This window comes from Tachysurus vachellii, chromosome 1 (genome assembly GCF_030014155.1).
Source record: "Tachysurus vachellii isolate PV-2020 chromosome 1, HZAU_Pvac_v1, whole genome shotgun sequence".
In the NCBI taxonomy this organism is placed as follows: Eukaryota; Metazoa; Chordata; class Actinopteri; order Siluriformes; family Bagridae; genus Tachysurus; species Tachysurus vachellii.
In genome coordinates, this window is record NC_083460.1 from 31,407,484 (window position 1) to 31,427,077 (window position 19,594).

Below are 19,594 nucleotides of genomic sequence, written 5' to 3' on the forward strand. Positions count from 1 at the left end.
TTAAGGCATCAATGCCTGGAATTTACAGTAAATAGGAAGATGGCAGAGACTAGATTGTGCCTTATATAATTCATAATTCATAATTTTTTATGGTTTTCAGTTTTTTTTGCCATTTTACACATCTTTTTGCAGCTGATTATTTTTCTGGACACTGCATTCAGAATATTCAGATTATATGTATGTAGTTCACACCTCCATTGATGGCAGATTATTCTTGAGTAGTAGTTTCTGTGATAGCGCTCTTCATCATCTAACTTCGAGACGAATGAATAGTAAGAATAGTCCTAGTTGCACTTATCATCACATTAATCACTAAAAATTTGGTTATATTTAACAAAATAACTTCCATTATTATTACTGTATGTACTCTGGGGGATGTGGTAGCTTAGTGGTTAAGGTGTTGGACTACTGATCAGAAGGTTGTCAGCTCAAATCCCAGGTCTACCAAGCTACCACTGCTGGGACCCTGAGCAAGGCCCTTTATTATTAGATGTAAATTGCTCTGGATGTCTGCTAAATTATTCGGATTGTACAGCTGATAAACTATAACTTGATACAACATTTTCATATTTCCGTTGCAAGCAGACAGTATCACTATCATATTCACATGTCCCAGTTTCACATAATCCATCCCTTGTGTATCTTTCATGCAGCTATTTAATAATATTAAAAGTCAGTAGTTACATCTGAGGTCTAAATAAACACATCCATATTTTCTGTAGTAAATACTCACTGTGTATGCTTAACCCTTGTATCTTATCTAATAAGTTGTGACACTAAATAATAAATAATTATCTGATAGTTATTATGTTGGCTTTGTAGAAGCCAACATTCTGTTTTCCTATTTAAGCTTAGACAAAAATTTATCAAGAGTAACTCCTCCTAAGGCTTTTGAGCCACATGAACCAAATTCGGATATGTTGTAGACCCTGGTCTGAAGTTTGTTGCTGTTACTTTTCTAAGCGATCCGAGTACCGGTACTTCCGGTACCAGGTCTCAAATTGGCCTTTTTCCCCATAGACTCCCATTATAAACTTTGGAGGTTTATAACTCGGCAAGCTTTCAAACTATCTACACCAAACTTGGCCAGCTCCTTTAGGGTGATACTCTGAACAAAGTTTTAAATTGGTGTACCGACTGGCCTTTCGGTTGTGCCGCAGCCCCGCCCACAAAATATGCAAAATCAAAAAACTTTTTACAACATGGACATGTGACATATCAAAACACTCAGAACAATGAGGGGAACTTCCTCACAGGTATTCTGATGAAGTCACGTGACGTCACGTGAAAATTAAAAATTAGCACAACATGGACTTTGCAAATACATGCATCGTCAAAGCCAACATCAAAGTTCGTCGTGACGAACTTTACAAATCTAGTTCTATTCTGGTAGCTATAGAACAAACTCCCTTTACCTGCTAGGAACAATACCCATTTTAACTCAATTGCAAAACTCAAAAAGCAAACAAGAGACACCAAATTTCCTGGCAGAGGGTCTAAATTTGGGGTGAATGACATCAAACTATCTTAATAGATAGTTTGATGTCATTATATAATATAATAATATAAAATTACATTGTAGTTACATTAGATGAGTGGCAGCTCATTATAGTTGGATAGATCATTTTTTAATCCCTTCTAACAAGGTATTAGAGGTTAAGCCAGGGGGATTTTTGTGCTCTCTGGGACTTTTGATTTGTGCAGACGCTACATGCAACTTGGGAAGAGCAAACACGTGGAGCAAATAGAAATTAAACAGGCTGCTTTTTGACAGTAGCTGTGGTTAATGCTGTGGGGTGTGTGCTGTGTGTGGGGAGCACATGCAGGGCCCGTGTACACATGCAGATGTATGCAAGTTGGTGTAGTGGCTGTGTGTTTAGTACTCACTCACACACTGCAGACCATGCTTCCTCTGCAGGGTCTTGCTGCACACTGAGCATGTGGCTCGGCTCGAGAAAGAGCCACGCACAAGCTGGTGGCCATTACAGCTGCTGCTAACCGCATAAGTGCTCTCCTTCAGCTCCCTTTCTCTCTCTTTCTCCTTCTCTTTCTCCTTTTCCCTCTCTCTGTCTCTCTCTTTCTGCTGCTCTTTTTCACGGTTCTTACCCTGGAACAGAAACAAGACAGAAAAGAACATGCTTTAATCTACAGTATTTGTTTATATACCGTATGTCTAACATGTGTGATGTGAGTTATTATGTGCATGCGTGTGCAGTGATATAATACTAATCATCATCATCTATCCATCCTCTAACCCAACACCCTTCTAAACAATCATACACCCTTGATTCATTTTGTCATTATGCCATTAAGCATTAAGCCATCCATGCTCTCATCCATCCATCTATCCTTGGCGTTCCATCAACTCATCCATTTTGTCATTAATTCAAATCAGCCATCCATCACATCAACCACTGAACAATAAAATCCACTCATCTTATCATCCTTCAATAATCCCAATTAATCCACCCATCTATTCACTCCATCACTCATTCTAACATCCGGCTATAGCACCAAATGCATTTGTTCACTCATTATCCACTCACCCACTCATCCACCCAGAAGACCTGATAGATCCTGTCATCTATACAATGTCCCATCTTAATATTCATCCATCTGATTATTTATCTATCTTCAATTTCTCTACCTATTTTCTCAGACATCCACTAATGTACTTGCTACAATCTACATAATCTACACATGCACATAATGTACCATGGAATTCAGTAAGATGGCCAAACTATTACAAGATAAATGTTACAGTTAAAGTCTTAAATGCAAATTGGTAAGAAAAAAAAGGGAAGTTACAGCATATATTGCAGCAATGTTTCCTGTAAACCAATGCATGGTGCTCAAAACAGGAGGAAGTGTGTTATCCTGCAGAATAACAATCATCATGAGTGTATGTGTCCTCACCTTGTCTTTGTTGAAGGATCCGGTCATTTTGTTCTTCAACGAGCTCAGAGTACGCTTCACCTTTGTGCCTTTCTCTGTTCTCTCCATTCTCTCCTCTTCCTCCTCATTTCTAACATTTCCAGAGAACAGGATTAGTGGAAGATTTTAGAGTATGTGAGTGGATGTAAAATAAAAAGGATGGGAAAATATTGGGTGGTTAATATTTGGTTAATATTTTTTTCTCAGCAGCTCTAAATATTAAATAGATAATTAGTCTTCATCATTGAAACATAGAGGCCAGTATAGAGACTACGCCTCCTTCACTTCTTGCTTCTAGTAATAATAAAATAGTATATAGGTGTATATATTAATAAAGTGTATATAGGAGAAAAAACATGGACTTACTCGATGGAGAGAAATTCATACCAGGTGACATTTTCTTTCCTGTCAGCACTTCTACGATTGGCCCTATGCAAGACAAACACACAAACACACACACACACAGAAATGTACTTTTACTATATAACACAAATGAAAGTGCAGACCACAGAGACACTATAGCCAGGAAATCATGTCAGACACACTCATAGTGCTCATGCTGAATCACAGGTATTATTTTTGTCTCAAAATAAGTGCAGTGAATGACTGTGATCATTGACTGAAGCATCACACTCTTGTATTAGCATAAATAAAGGAACGATTTAGGCAAAAATGAAATGCACACAATGTCCTGAGGCATGTTTGGTGATTGATGTGTGTAGTATAAAATCACTTTCTTTCTCAGCACATAGCTGGGAGTCAGACACAGACAGGGAATATAGTCTAGCGACTACAAATGGTGTGAGACAAGGAACTCTAAGCTTCCAATAACTTTTAGCAAAATTATACTAATTAGAGACACTAAAAGTGTGTTCAGTGAGTGTGCATTTTATTTTTGGGTAAACATTTCCTGTAATGCTAACCATACTCTGTGGATTGTATGGTCACTGGTCTTTGCATGCTGCTGGAGGCCAGTCAGGTGTGTGTGTGTGTGTGTGTGTGTGTGTGTGTGTGTGTGTGTGTGTGTGTGTGTGTGTGTGTGTGGGTGTGTGTGTGTGTGTATGTGTGAGTGTCTGCGCTCTAGATATACCAGGCTCCTGTCATGCTGGTTACTTACCAATGATACAGCTTAAGCTCATGCAGAACTTTTTGTACCCTTAACCTAAAACAAGACACAGAGACTAAATGTGTGTGTGTGTGTGTGTGTGTGTTTGTGTGTGTGTGTGTGTGTGTGTTTGTGTGTGTTTAGTAGTAGTAGAAGTAGTAGTAGTACTAGGAGGAGGAGCTGGGATAAATGTTGGGATTGTGAAACAAATCACACAACCTCACTCTGTTTAGTCTCTTTATCCACAATAATCTGATTGACTTCTATGAAAAGCTAGAACATGAAGAACATGTATTTTGGATGAGTAAATATCAGCAAAGCAACCTGTGATTTACTGATTGATTCTGAAACAGTTTGGCTGATTGACTCATCAGAGTCGTTAAGAAAGCAAAATTGGTTCATAAATCATGAGTCATTTACATACCACAAGCTCACCAGCGTTAACTCTGTTTCAGGATCCTAAATTGACATAAGAGAAATTCTCATCTGACATCTAACTTTGTTGCAATATTTTGACTATTTTTGCCTGTGTCACCTCAAACTAAAAGAGTGAGAGAGTAAAAAACAAAGGAAACATGCAGAAAAGCAGAATATTAGAGAAAAAATAGAAAGAAATATGATGTGTACATAGGGGGCACGGTGGCTTAGTGGTTAGCACATTCGCCTCACACCTCCAGGGTCAGGGTTCGATTCCCGCCTCCACCTTGTGTGTGTGGAGTTTGCATGTTCTCCCCGTGCCTCGGGGGTTTCCTCCGGGTACTCCGGTTTCCTCGCCCAGTCCAAAGACATGCATGGTAGGTTGATTGGCATCTCTGGAAAAATTGTCCCTAGTGTGTGAGTGTGTGAGTGAATGAGAGTGTGTGTGTGCCCTGCGATGGGTTGGCACTCCGTCCAGGGTGTATCCTGCCTTGATGCCCGATGACGCCTGAGGCTCCCCGTGACCCGAGGAAGTTCGGATAAGCGGTAGAAGATGAATGAATGAATGAATGAATGATGTGTACATATGATTCAACAAAATACAAGAGACAAATAGGAATTTGTGAGAAAAGAGAAACAAGTACACATGCCCAGGAAACAGGGATTAAAACTCTATTATTTCTTGTTGTTGAGATTTTACCCTTTAGCTTTTGTACCTTTCCTAGTTATATTTCACCTCAAACTATGGAAAATGTGTACAACATGATAAAAAATAAACTGCTTAAACCACAAGTGTACTATGTGGCTGAGGATGAGAAATTTTCTGAATGTCATTTATTACATAACAAATCAAATAAATATGTTTTTTTTAGTAAAAAACTAAATCTGTCACAGTCACACACTCCTGACCATCTTTATAAATCAGTATGAGATGAATTTCAAGGGATGTTTATAATGTTCTCACTGATGCTAACTCTAGTAAACTGTTGACTTGGTGGAGATCTGTGTATTTGGGTGGCTATAGGGGCAGATTCATGGAGGTAAAACAGAAATTCAAATCTTATTCAACCCAACCTACTTAAGATTCAAATACTGACATATCTTACCTAATGCACTTTTAAAACTAAAGCTTTAAATATATCCTACATGCAGGTTTCATGGCAAAAGATACATGTTAAAGGTACGAATGTTGTAGGCTTGGCTGTACCACCTTAACAGCAAGAAAGAATACAATTCAGTACAGTTTTCATTCTGAGAGACAAAAAAACTGTTGTAAAGAATTGAGGTATTGATTTAACAGGCTCTGTGTGTACTATGTAAAGAAAAATTTAGGAAAAAAATGATGAGAATCGAATCGGAAACCCAATTCAGCTGATGGTACACAGGGATCTGACTGAAATAACGAGGAGCAGGGGGCAGCAGTGTGGTGGCCTAGTGGTTAAGGTGTTGGAGTTCAAATCCCAGGGCCACTAAACTAAGCCCTGAGCAAAGCACTTAACCCTTAATGTAGAAAAAACACAAAATAAAATGTAAATAACTCTGTATAAGGATGTCTGCCTAAATGGATAGAACAAAATGAAGGCATAATTGAACGAGCCTAATACGACATTCAGTATACAGGTTTTGTTTGACTTGCACATTTATTCATTTGACTAAGTGAACAGAATAAAGATGGAGTGTTTGCTGACATATGAATGTGTTGAACTTACATGTGACATTGGCCTTCTGCTGAGCGCAAATTCTCATCTGAGTCATGTTCCTCTGAAACAGACAAGATCCTTTAATTAAACCTTAAATAAACCCTTCTCAATTTAATCATTTAACTTAATAAGGTAGAGAGTAATTGTGTGATCAGCTCTAACCTCCAGAAGCTCGGGCCTCCTGTTTAGAAGTTTCCAGAATGCGTGAGATTCTATCAGCTTGAGACTTCTCATCTGACGACACAATCTCCGATCGGGAATACAGCTGCTAAAGAGCAAAGGAGTTTGTAAGCACGCGCATGTGTGTGTGTGTATTATTATTACAGGTTCTATAGCTTTTGCATTGTGCATTACTGGAGATTTGGGGAGCTCTGTCTCTTCACTTGTAGCAAATTCCTCCACTGAGCTCAGAGACTGGCTCTGATCCTCTCGCTCCCCATCACTGTCTATACTCCTGGTGTCCAGACTAAACCTAAACACATTGTAAACACACACACACACACACACACACACACACACACACACACACACACACACACACACACACACACGTTAAAGCTACTACAATACTCACTGTAATACATTTCATCTAATCAACTTTGTTTAACAGCTAAGTTTAAATATAGATTATGCTGTTATTTATTTTAATTACACACCAACTTAATTAAGATTTCTTTTGAAACTCAGTCATTTCATGTTAATATAACTCTCTTATGAGAAAAGTAATGGCATGCATAAAAGTAGTTTGTGTGTCTCTATGCTAGCTGCTGTGCTACATACAGTACAATCATCTTTCCCTACTGAGTTTAGTTGCCATTTTTATCTTCTTGCAGCCTTTTATGGAAATTATGGATGTGGCTAGATGGAGCCATGCTGTGGTTTGAAAATTGACCGCACCTTTCTAAAAAACAAGATGGGCTTAACGTCTGGTTTAATGTTAAACAGGCAGGTGTAAAATGTAGTAGAGCCGTAGAGTGTTCCGTCTTCTGCTATTACACTGGTTTAAAGGGGCACCGACGCAGGAGATGAGCTGTGTGTGTGCAGAGGTTTGGTGGTTTAGACATCTCAAATCGGACGCTTGTCTCTGGGCAGTTTTATGGATGATTCCATGATGTAAAGGCTGATAATATGTTTACAAATCTGTATGTAAGCCTTTTAAACACATGTAAAGTGTTCTTCACTCTACATGTTTCACATACATCAGCAACATATTTTTGCCTCTAGCAGCCATCTATAACTACACTTTACCTTCAGATATAATTATTAAAATACTTGAGAAATTCATTTAACAGCTCAAGCTTGAAATATCCAAATATTATTATCCAAGTTATGTAAAATATTTATTTTATTTTTTTTTAATATTTACTCAACACTGTTACCTGAACACATTTGAAATATATGGAATTTTCCACAAGCCACATGAATGTGCATCATTTCAATTTCCTGAAGGTTATGGGAAGAAGAAGGTATATCTATGCACTTTTTTGTTCTTTAATACCCAAATAGCTATAAAGTAAATTATTAGTAGATTATATATGATAATATGATATTTTTATGGATGCTAGTTAACCACATTTTGTGTTTTTGCACAAAATTCTGTTTTAACAAACAACCCTGTAATTTCCTTAAAACCAAAAATGTTGGTATTTTTGACACATAATTTTTTAATTATTAAATGCTTAAAAATATCTAAAATAAATGTCTTGTGGTTTGGTGTAGTTTGTTGCTCTGCATTGTGTATGTTCAGGTGTGTCATTATTGCACTCTTTGTACATTAGCTGCTTCCTCTTTTGCTTAGCAGCAGTGAGTCTATTACACGACTGAGTGAACATGCAAAAACTTTCTAGTTCTGTTTTGAATTTGACTAAAACGTACTGTTTTGTCAGAAGCTTACATTCATAACGTTAAAATTATTTACAAAGAATTGAATGCACTGCTGAAAGAACTCAGTAAATTATATTGAATTTTCAGCCGTGTTTATAATGCAGTGTAAATTAATAAGAGAATGCAATAGATTGAGTAGTACTCATAACCTACAGTATTATATCACCAGTACCAAAGAAACATAGCAGCAATTTGTACTAGAATTATTATTACAACAGAATATGATACATTATGTTTCATCATGTATTATGTATTATCTGCATATAATTAACTTATAGATTGTTCTCATTTACATTATAACATTAAAATATAAGATATTTCTGCACTTTTTTCTCTATTAATATTAATAAGACTTAATAAGAAGCTAATTTAGAAAACCTCTTTCAGTTCCTAAGCGCTGAAACTGGAAACTCCTTCTGTAAGTGTCAAATAAACATCTCCTTACAATCTCACACATTATATAGTAGTAAATCTGTTTATTATTAGTCTGGGGTATCATAATGAAATATATATCATAAAGAAAACCTCTTAAAAGATTTATGACATTATTTAGATAATATATAAGATCTAAAATATAATTTTATATATAAAATTATTCATTTTGAAACCTAGCATGAATACAGCATTTCTCAACTTTTGTGTTGCTTCTTATTTTTACAGAAGGGTGATATCATGAAGCTGAAGTCTGCCTACTTACCACCAGCCACTTGAATACATTTTGTGGTTCCAGCTTTATGGCTGTTGATAGATGTCACTGCTGTTTATCTTGAGCTAGCAAGTTCTGCCTGTTAATATGCTGTCGTAGTAATTTATAACAAATCCACATGTTTAGGAGGAGAGTGTTGTTTTGTCAAACTCTTATTTGTGATAAAGAGGAAGTTATGTATATAGATAGAGCATGATTCAGTTTGAATGTTTATTATAGCTCACAATATATAAGTAGTATGTTGTAAGCAGTCTATTTTATTATGAATTACAAATAATGAATCGAGAGCCTTACGTATCCAATGATATGCTATAATAAACCATATCGTTACACTATATGCATTCCATAGTTCACTTAGGACCTGAACCTTATTTAAGAATGACATTTAAAAAAAAATTCTATCTTACCTTCTCCCCAGGTCGAGCGGATTCAGTGGGATGTCCGAGCTGTGTCTCCGTGAGGTGGACATAGACCTAACCAAGATGGGAAAGCTGTCCTTCTCCGTGTCTTCTATGTACATCTCTTCCAAACTTCCTGCTGATTCCATCGTTTCTCCCTGGTCAGACAGCAGGTTTGTTTTACAGTAGAATGTGGAGAGATTTTCTATGTGTGATCCACAGTGCAGTGTGGGTGATGGGCAGATGAATAGTCCTGGCTTGGGCTGTGTTTTGTCCTCTGTGTCAATAGCCACGGGCAGGGGGCTCTCAGAAGGCTCACACTCCCTAACAGGTCTGACCTGTAGGTCTCTGAAATACTCTGAGTCTCTCAGGGAAGCACTCAGGTCCAACAAGTCGTCTGTTTCACATTCAAAATCACTCTCAGCTAAACAGGAACTCTGAGAAAGTGAAAGAAAAACAGCACTGCATTAGTGTAGGTTATTCAGGTGAAAAAAACCTACATTACTGGCCTAGTAACATGTTTACTTTATTTCTCCAAATTTACTTTTCATTTAACATATTGTTTGAACTCCACAGTTATCACTCTCTCACTCATTTTCTACCGCTTATCCGAACTACCTCAGGTCACGGGGAGCCTGTGCCTATCTCAGGCGTCATCGGGCATCAAGGCAGGATACACCCTGGACGGACACACACACTCTCATTCACTCACACGATCACACACTACGGACAATTTTCCAGAGATGCCAATCAACCTACCATGCATGTCTTTGGACCGGGGGAGGAAACCAGAGTACGTGGAGGAAACCCCCGAGGCATGGGGAGAACATGCAAACTCCACACACACAAGGCGGAGGCGGGAATCGAACCCCCAACCCTGGAGGTGTGAGGCAAACGTGCTAAACACTAAGCCACCGTGCCCCCCGTTGCAAAATTAACACTAAGGAATTCTGACACTTTACAATAAATTTTCTTTCCAGTTTCTGTCTGTTTTTGTTCTTCAGTTTTGTTCTCTTTTTTGATCAGAGCTGAACGAGAATTGAGGTGTTTTTCACTAAACATCTCATGTCTTATCAGTCACTTCTTTTTACATCTAGAAAAAAATAATAACGATTAAAGAAGAATAATTTTTAAGGAGGATTTCAAAAAACAGAGCTGAGATTTATATACAGAACAGTGTAAAGTCTTTTCCACAAGCACATTTAAGGGCCCAATCAGGTTGTTGCAGCTGTATTATTCATTCATTCATTCATTCATTCATCTTCTACCGCTTATCCGAACTAACTTGGGTCACGGGGAGCCTGTGCCTATCTCAGGCGTCATCGGGCATCAAGGCAGGATACACCCTGGACGGAGTGCCAACCCATCGCAGGGCACACACACTCTCATTTACTCACACACTCACACACTACCATGCATGTCTTTGGACCGGGGGAGGAAACCGGAGTACCCGGAGGAAACCCCCGAAGCTCGGGGGGAAAATGCAAACTCCACACACACAAGGTGGAGGCGGGAATCGATCCCCGACCCTGGAGGTGTGAGGCGAACGTGCTAACCACTAAGCCACCAAGCCCCCCGCAGCTGTATTACTGTAGTTTAATTTATTCCTACACTAGCATGTTTATTAAAAAGGTTTAAAATCATGTTTGTGAGTGTTTTTGCTCACCTGATCTTCAGACGTGCTGCTGAAAAAGCTGTCGGGTGAAGGTGAGGAGGAAGATCTCATCCCTGAGGCAGGAGCGCTTGGTCGTGTGCATGGTTTACTCTCCGAAGCTTAAAAAAAGCATCGATAACAAATTAAATAAAAAACAAATAAAACATTAACAATCGATAATTTTCAATCAATACCCATTTACCATCAACCATTCAAGCCATTAATTAGCCAAACAAGCAACCTATCAGAGAAGATCACCTAAATAATCACCCAGCCAAACAATTAACAAAAAAAAATTCCAAACATTCATCCAGCAGCCAACCAAAATTAATCATTTAATCAATCATTCAGACAATCAATCCATCCACCCTCTAGCCCACCATTCTGCCCCTCTGTTTATATACATCTGAGTTCGGAATTCTCAGTGCATTTCCAGCAACATCTTTTATATCACCATTAATCAAACACTGTGATACTATATTGGTCAAATTATATTTCTAGATTTCTCAGACATGATCATCATTCCTCACTGATATCAGTCTAACACAGTGTGTTATTACTGACTGAAAGGCACAGGCAAGAGAACACAAAACACACAGAGATGTGACGATCTCGAACACTTTGTCACACAGCTCAGCCGCTCTGTTTATATAAAATACACAGTGTCCTAACTGTGGAAAATGTTCAGATGGATTTCAGCTTCTTACAAGGTTTTCTCACCCATAAACCCTGGTTTCTGTTTTTATTTTGTTTGTTTGGTTTTTTGGAAGGAAATACTAAGAAAAGGGACTAAGAGAAGTCGTGAAAAAAATCATCCAGCTGTGTTTGAGATTATTGGAAGCATTGTTAAAACTCTGGTTAACATGTTTACACGTGATGTTGCTTTTAGTAAAGCCGATGTTCTGCTAACCGACAAAACCATCAAAATATATGAATAAAATAAAGAAAATGAGGCAAATAGTTAAAAAAAACAATTTTAGACATACAGATGCACTCAAAGACATACTGATGGATGGATGGATGGACAGATGGATCTATGGCAAATAATCTTCAACAGTGATGAAATCATCACCGCTGAATTGCTCATTAGGGACAAATTCAAAATACATTTTATATCAAGATTTCTGTAAAAAAAAAAATAAAAATACTTAGCAAAAATGTCCATTGTAAAAGCACCATTGTTAAAAGTACTAGAATTGACTTGAGTTCCTGAACGCAAATGCATAATTAACATCTTTTTAGGACAAACAGAAAGGAAATTTGTTTCAGACATTTGGTCCTGCTGTGGCTTTGATCCTGTTTGGATCAATTTGAATATTTTATCAGTTTGTCTGGTGGTTACAATGATAATTCCATATAAATATTGTGGACATTCAACAAATCTTGGATGGACAGACTGATGGACAGAACCTTTTTGATGGACAGAAAAAAGTTGTAATCTCTATTTTGTAAAATAAATCAAGATGATACCAATTCCATATCTTTAAAAAGTAATGCTTTTAGTGTTTTTTTTCTTTTAGCTGAGGCATTTTGCCGCAAAACTGTTTCACACAAAAAATGCCCCACATTGTAAATATAAACATTTCCAGTTCCAAAAATATTTAAATTTTTGCTAATTCCAATTTTTGCAATTTGTTACAGAATCTAAAATCCTGTAACAAACAGCATCTTGCCATCCTCTGATATCAGATCCATCCTTTTTGCTGGTAATGGCCTGATACTAGAATCATATCGTTGCCATCTCTAATTATAAAAACAGGTCTTCTGGACCTGACTGTATTTACATTATTACACTGCTATTCTGGTAGGAGATAAACAGCGGCAGCCTGCTGTATAAACTATAAACGCATGTTTAATCTATCTTTATCCATGTCTTATCTCTGAGTGTATCCAGTATGAAAACAGTCAATTAAAGCTACACATTAATTAACAGGAAGTGGAAGTGCAGATGCAGAGAGGCAGCCAGAATGTAAACAGTGACCTCTCTATGTGTTATAGCACAGAAGCTCTGGTTTACTTTAGCAAAACCCGTTTGTGTTTGTTAGCGGAAATGAGCTTTAACAGCACAGCTGGGAGCTTCGGCTAAGTGTGATGTAGGAAAGAAATGATAATCATAAGAGTGGTCGTCATATCTGAGTGAAAATTCTGCTTCTTTATAGAGTGCTGTGATAAATTTAGTTCATCCACCTATTTATCCATCATCCCAGCTATATATCCATTTATGCATCCATCTATCCCAGCTATGTATCTGTCCATCCATCCATCCGTCATCCCAGCTACATAGCTATCCCAGCTACATACAGTATCCATCCCAGCTGAGTATCTCTTCATCCATCCATACAGTTATCCCAGCTACATATAAATTTATCCATCCATCCACATATCCGTCCATACCAGCTACTTGTCTTTCTATCCATACGTCCACCAATCTCTCGGCTATATACAACTGTATACAGTATCTGACCATCATTAAAGCTAAATATCTCTCCATCCTTCCATCATAGCTATACATATGTCTATCTATCTATCTATCTATCTATCTATCTATCTATCTATCTATCTATCTATCTATCTATCTATCTATCTACTTCTCTTTGCTGTTACATGCTTTTAATTCTTCCATATTTAGAGTGCTGCATCATGGCTGTGACCTTGATGCCCATCGGATTTGTCCTGAACTGTGTTTAATAACAGATCAGATATGAATAAGATAAATCTGGGAATACAGGAAGTTCCTCTCTCACTCCCTGCCACTGCTGCTGCTGCAGATGTCCATAACATGCAAAATGACACAAGCCAGAACCCCTTCACACCTCCCTCCCCCTCCCAGAATTCACTCTGGCTCATAACGTCAGATTGGTTTGCATCCACATCAAACATGCAGTAAACCTCACTGCTGCCATTCCTGCACTGCTCTCCTTTTATGGGCCGGCTCCTGACACCATACATTACAGCCAGGGAAAGTGGAGTCTACTGTTTTAGTGGCTCAGATGGAACAGTGTGTTCACTACTACACTTTATAGATTCAGAGGAACTTTTTGCAGTATGCGTATGTGTATGTGTATGTATGTGTCACTGAGCTCATACCTAATGAGATATCATTGACAATTTACATGAAGATTCCCGTTCATCCTTTTTATCATTTATTGCAGTAGTTAGCATTAAACCAACTGCAGCATTAATAATAAACCACTTTAATTAGTTCTAAATAAGACATAAAACTTCATTGTCCTAAAGAGATGTCAGAAAACTTGTAGTTATAGCTTTACACTGACACTGGATTCAACTTCCATAAATGTTCCAAAAACCTCTCCTTACACTTTTTCCTTTGTTTACAATCATGCCATCATGTTTATTATAAGTTTAATTTTTATGTCTCATACAAGTCTCTGAGTAAGTTGGATAGTATTGACATATTAGAACAGATGTATGGCAAAATGCTTTTAACCTAAAAATCACGCATAATAAAAAATCACTGAGGATTATCAGTTCAAAAATGATTTCAATACAGATATTTAAAAAACTGACCTCACCTTTTAATACAGGTGAAAGTTCTGTAATGTCAGTGAAAAAAAATAATAACTCACTGACCTTTAATGATAGATAAAGTTTGTTGGGAAATTTTGGGACATATTTCCTAATGTGTCTGTTCTTACATGATTAGATTTAAGTTGTCATTTTGGCCTTTGAATTTAACTTGGGGGTTTCCTGGCTGTACTTTTCTGTTAATTTAATACAACTGTGTCAGAGGTGGGATTAAATCAGTGGGGATGACCCAAGTCCAGTTCTTCTTTCAGTACTGATCACTCGTATCATGAGATGACTGTAGGCACATGGCTGTCACACTGTCCTGAAGCTGTTTTAAAACATGCTGTAACAGTGTGTGCATCATGAGAATTGTAATGATGGTTAAAACCACATTCATGCGCTGGATGGCCAGAAGACAAATATAGAACATCAACGTCATATGAATTCCTAGAAACAGAAGACCTATTTACAGTGTAAGAACCACTCCAGTTTAAAAAAGTAAACACACTAACAACACAAGTACAGACTGGTTAAACTCTACTTAGATTCTAATTAAGCAATGATTACCTCATATTAACAGCCTTCATAAGGCTCAAGCAGAAAATGATTCATCTTCCTGCAGCACTGTAGTCAATATCTGTGCTGTATGAATGCTGACTGCTGTGTCATTATAAATACCCTTCTATTCAATCTTGTCAGTGTATTGATCTAATTTGTTGTACCTGATTCAGTGTCATCTTATAAAAAACATAACATGCAAAAACCTGCAAGAACTAATCTACCAACAAAAGAAATGAATCAAAAGTTTCTACCTCTCTTAAAAGACCATCGTTTCATCCAGAACTTGGAGAAGGATGGCCAGGAGTGGTTGAGGAGAGAATCAGCCATCGAGAACACGTTCAAGCAGGAAAGCAAGAAAAACGCAGAGAAGTCTGACATACAGCAGCACCAAGAGCCAACTCAGTTATTGAACATTTGATCCAAAGATTCAAAGCTGAGCAGGACAGAATGAAGCGAGAGGGAGAGAGAGAGAGATAGAGAGAGAGAGAGAGAGAGAGAGAGAGAGAGAAGGAGGGAAGAAGGAAGGATGGGAAGAAGGGAGGGACAGAGAGATCGAGAACGAGCAAGGAATTAAGTGGGTAGAGAGAACACAGTGAAGCAAACAGAGAGATGCAGGAGATGCAGAAAGACAGACAGACAGAGAGAGAGAGAGAGAGAGGAGAGAGAGACAGAGAGAGAGAGAGAGAGAGAGAGAGAGAGAGAGAGAGAGAGAGAGAGAGAGAGAGAGAGTGATGTTCAGTAAAATAGAGACAGACAGAGAGACAGACAGAGAAATAGACAGAGAGCAGGCTGGGGGTGAAGATGGAGATGGACAGGAATGACGCATGTCGGAGGCTGAAGCTCTCATGGATGTGCGGTGGAAGGAGAGTGTGTTTTGGTCTAGTGCTGACAGAATGAGGACAGGATAAAGAAATTCAGAGAAAACGGATTTGGACTGAAGTTTGGGACTCATCACTTGTTTCTTTGAACCCAAAGCCAGCTCATATCTCACAGCCTGGACACCTTCATACAGGCCAAGACAGAGTCAGGAAGAAAAAACTCAGACAACACGGCGCTTGTACACAAACACATTGTAGCCGAGAGGAGAATTCATGTTAACAAGTGACAGCTGTTGTGTAAACATAGCAATAATCACAGAGGAGTTGCTACAGCAGGAGTCTGCTAAAACTATTCAGTAGCTAATTGCTGAAAGCTAGTAATAACTACAACACAATACAAATGAGAAGCTAGTAGCATTTAGTAATTTAGTAGCTACTATATCTCTCATAACTGGTGTGAAACAAGTGCAGAAAAACTGCACAGTGGAAAAGTTTATCTACTGTGTCAAAGTCTCAAATAAAAGAGAAGCATGGAGTCAAAATCCTACTTAAGTCATAGTCAAAAGTATATTTTTTTTTACAACAAATTCATCATGTCTCATCCTGCATAAATAGCTAGTTTGCTATGTGATCAAAGAAAAATATTCTGCTAACTCAAACAGACCCAGAATTTAGCTTCCTATTTAGCTAGCAATTAATGACCCATTGTAATGAATGTAAAAGTAACTAGCTAATTTCCTCATTTAAAGTTAACTCAGCTAAGACCCTGACTGTGAATTTTAATGGCTGCTATTATTTTTATGTAGAAGCCAAAACAATTGTCTTTTTTTTTTTGTTATTGTTATACATTTTTGCATTACAGAAAAGATACGTAGCTAAAATCTACTAACTGATTCTGACTGTAACTAAAACTGACTTAGCCTTGCAATGCATTAGCACTCAACTACATTTATAGATCGTTAAAAGTAGCACTTTGTGATCACCTGAAAATAAAATCTAAAATGATTACCAAGAAATCAGCCTCTGCTGTACTGCTATGTGACATTTAGCCACCAGCTAACAGCCTGCTTGCTAATCGACTAATCGTCAGAGAGTGGATAAACAAACACATGACTTTTGGCTTTATGTATGTAAAAACATGGCAAGTCATTATCAATCTATGATAATGGTCACACATTCAGACAAGTCACACATGACAAGTCACACATTCAGACACTTGGGGCACAAATGCAGATACTGATCTACACCACAGAATTAAAACCAAAAGAGAAATCAGACTAAGGCTCCAGTGACAATAAACAACAAACGGAAAGAGCTGCATGTGGGAAAACAATAACCTAAAAAAAAGCTTAAGCCTGTGTAGAGCCTCTGTTCATTCACAACACAGTCGATTACCCAAACTCTGCTCACTTCCTTTTGACAAGAAAAGTGAAGTACTATTGTCTAGTTGGTAAGTAAATATAAATAAATAATCTTATGTGCGGGTTATGTAAGGAATAAAACACTTCAGTGTTGTTACTGGAAAATGATTTAGTCTCTGGTGGTGAAAAGAACTTTCTTCTCCACACTGTTTCCAATACCAGCAAGTACCAGTCTTTCCCCAGAGCACCTACGCAACTATTACATTATTGTTTTCATTTTTTTTAAAGAATGATGCATACTTTTTCTCCCTTTGCATTTCATGTTGTGGAACATCCAAGAAACAAACATAGTCCCTGTTCTCACTTCAATTACAGCAGCTATAAAAAAAAAAAAAACCCAACAAAAATAAAAAAACTCTTCTATCAACAGCTCTGTTTTTTTCACTCTTGAATTTCATTAGAGGAAAAACAAGAAAGTGCAAAAGATAAACTCATCTGTCCTGAAGATGTCAGAAAACTTTACAGCTTTACCTCTGACTACACAGCTCTGACAATGGTGACTACTTCATTAAAATGTTTATACTTAAAGAAAACGTTACATTAACGATTTTGTTTATCTGTTTAAGCGGAGCCTCCGTCTAGTAGCTGCAATTGAACGGTTACTATAGAAACGATATAGAACTGGCACATTAATATAAACTCTTGGGACCTTCTACCAGAAATTTGACATAAACCACAATATATTCTTTTACAATCTGGATTTTAGTGTTAATATTGTTTGCCTTCTTTTAAACATATGCAGATAAGTCAGTATGCAGCCAAATGATTTCACTTGATTTGCTCTGGATTCAGTTGCAGTTTTATGAGCAAAACAAATGTACTACACATCAATCTGGAATGGATTAGGGCCACTAGAAAGGTACATGAATGACCAGAAAGATTAAACTATTCTTTATTTCCTACATGCAGTTTATACCTTTAATGTTCATTACTACTAATTCTTGCTTTTGTTGTTATTCCAGTATCAGCATCAGTACAGTATCAGCATCAGCATGAGCGACAGCCTTACCGGTGAAAATAAAAGCCCAGTTTAGTAGTGAGGACCTAAGCCAAAAAAATAATACTCACCTCTTTTATGTTGTTGAATGGGAAAAAATAGCCTGGAAATGAATATGGAAGAATGGACAAACTAATCCCTCAGCAGGTGTGACTAAACATGTTGTGTCTGTTAGACAGTGTGAAGAATGAAGGTTGTAACCCTGAAATATTTCTGACTTCCTTGTTTTACATGTTTGAAAAGCAGAGAAACTCCTCCTTCAATCACACACACACACACACACACACACACACACACACACACACACACACACACACACACACACACACACACTCACAAAGTTCATCTTCAAAATGCTACATTGGCAAAAAGATGCTGATAGACATCAAACAGCAGCTTGTTTTATTGTCAGCTGTACAGTAGATACGTAGACGTGTGTGTATATGTCTGTGCATGTGTCTGTGCATGTGTACATGATGTGTGTTTTTTTCAGACAAGTGTGAACTCACTACCAAAAATGATCTGAGTAAGTGTGCACTTTACAGCTGCTGCAGGGCAAAAAGGAAGTGAGTGGCTTTGCACGAGCTTTTTGTTTCCATCTGACTGCACCACACACCATTTCGCCCTACATCCAAACTCAACATGAAACACTTTCTTAAAACATTTCTGCTCGGCTGCTCTTAAAGTTTCTCTGAAATTGGTGCTGCAGATCTTTTTGCACTCGTCTGATAGTGTTATTGATGCCAATATGATTGTAAATCTAGAAAAAAAAAAAAGAGAAAAAGATATTTTTGCATCAGTTGTATGGTTTGTTCATAAAACAAAATTATCTATGCTCTCTCTGTCCCCCCCCTCTCTGTCTCCTGTTATTCACTAGTAATCACTAGTATCACAGTGCTATTAAATTCTGGATTGTGATGGTCAGAAGGTGTTGATTAATGTTGTAGTTCAGGAGCTCTGACAGCAGTGCAGCTACACATCACAGCTTCATTAGAATATGTTATTGTTTCTTTAGTAACAGCTCATTTAGACATCCTGAGCATCACAACAGTAAAGGGATCCTATTATCCAGAAACTGCGATATTGAATCCTGATGATGCCAGACGTCCAAGACAGTAAAGTGCATCTGTGAGCTCATGCATGCGTGGGTGCGAAGTGACCAAGACTGAATTAATGACAAAGCCAGGGGAAAATATAAGAAACATCTCAGAGACTTGTGCAGAGAACATGGTACAGAGAACATGGTACAGAGAACATGGTACAGTTTTCTGTAATGAGATGTTTATTCAGAATGTATTTAAGGAGTCTCCAGTGTCAGAGCGTGTTTTCAGTCAGATGTGAAGCTGTAAGGATTTTGTTAATAATAACTGCGTACTGCTGATGATTTTACTGTAACATTGTCAGACAGAATGTTTTATTCCTTCATATTACATTTGTATTCATTACTCTCAAATGCCATTGATATTTTTTG

At 37.7% G+C, this 19,594-nt stretch overlaps 1 protein-coding gene across 5 annotated transcripts in view; it reads right to left on the bottom strand.

The window, feature by feature from the left end:
• The window catches only part of arhgef18b (rho/rac guanine nucleotide exchange factor (GEF) 18b), a 54,323-nt gene extending 36,007 nt beyond the window's left edge, over positions 1-18,316 (bottom strand). The window contains exons 1-10 of one of the 5 annotated variants that reach the window (XM_060883241.1): positions 18,195-18,316; positions 10,811-10,917; positions 9,154-9,581; positions 6,511-6,628; positions 6,319-6,424; positions 6,166-6,217; positions 4,052-4,096; positions 3,301-3,363; positions 2,917-3,025; positions 1,888-2,107 (exon numbers count right to left, since the gene is read on the bottom strand). In XM_060883241.1, the coding sequence (XP_060739224.1) occupies positions 1,888-2,107; positions 2,917-3,025; positions 3,301-3,363; positions 4,052-4,096; positions 6,166-6,217; positions 6,319-6,424; positions 6,511-6,628; positions 9,154-9,581; positions 10,811-10,870 (1,201 nt within the window). In that variant the 5' untranslated portion in view covers positions 10,871-10,917; positions 18,195-18,316. Of the gene's footprint in view, positions 1-1,887; positions 2,108-2,915; positions 3,026-3,300; positions 3,364-4,051; positions 4,097-6,165; positions 6,218-6,318; positions 6,425-6,510; positions 6,629-9,153; positions 9,582-10,810; positions 10,918-15,138; positions 15,301-18,194 lie in introns of those variants that run through there. The other 4 variants (XM_060883224.1, XM_060883217.1, XM_060883233.1 and 1 more) reach the window with 4 other exon arrangements.
• Between the last annotated feature and the right edge of the window lie 1,278 nt (positions 18,317-19,594).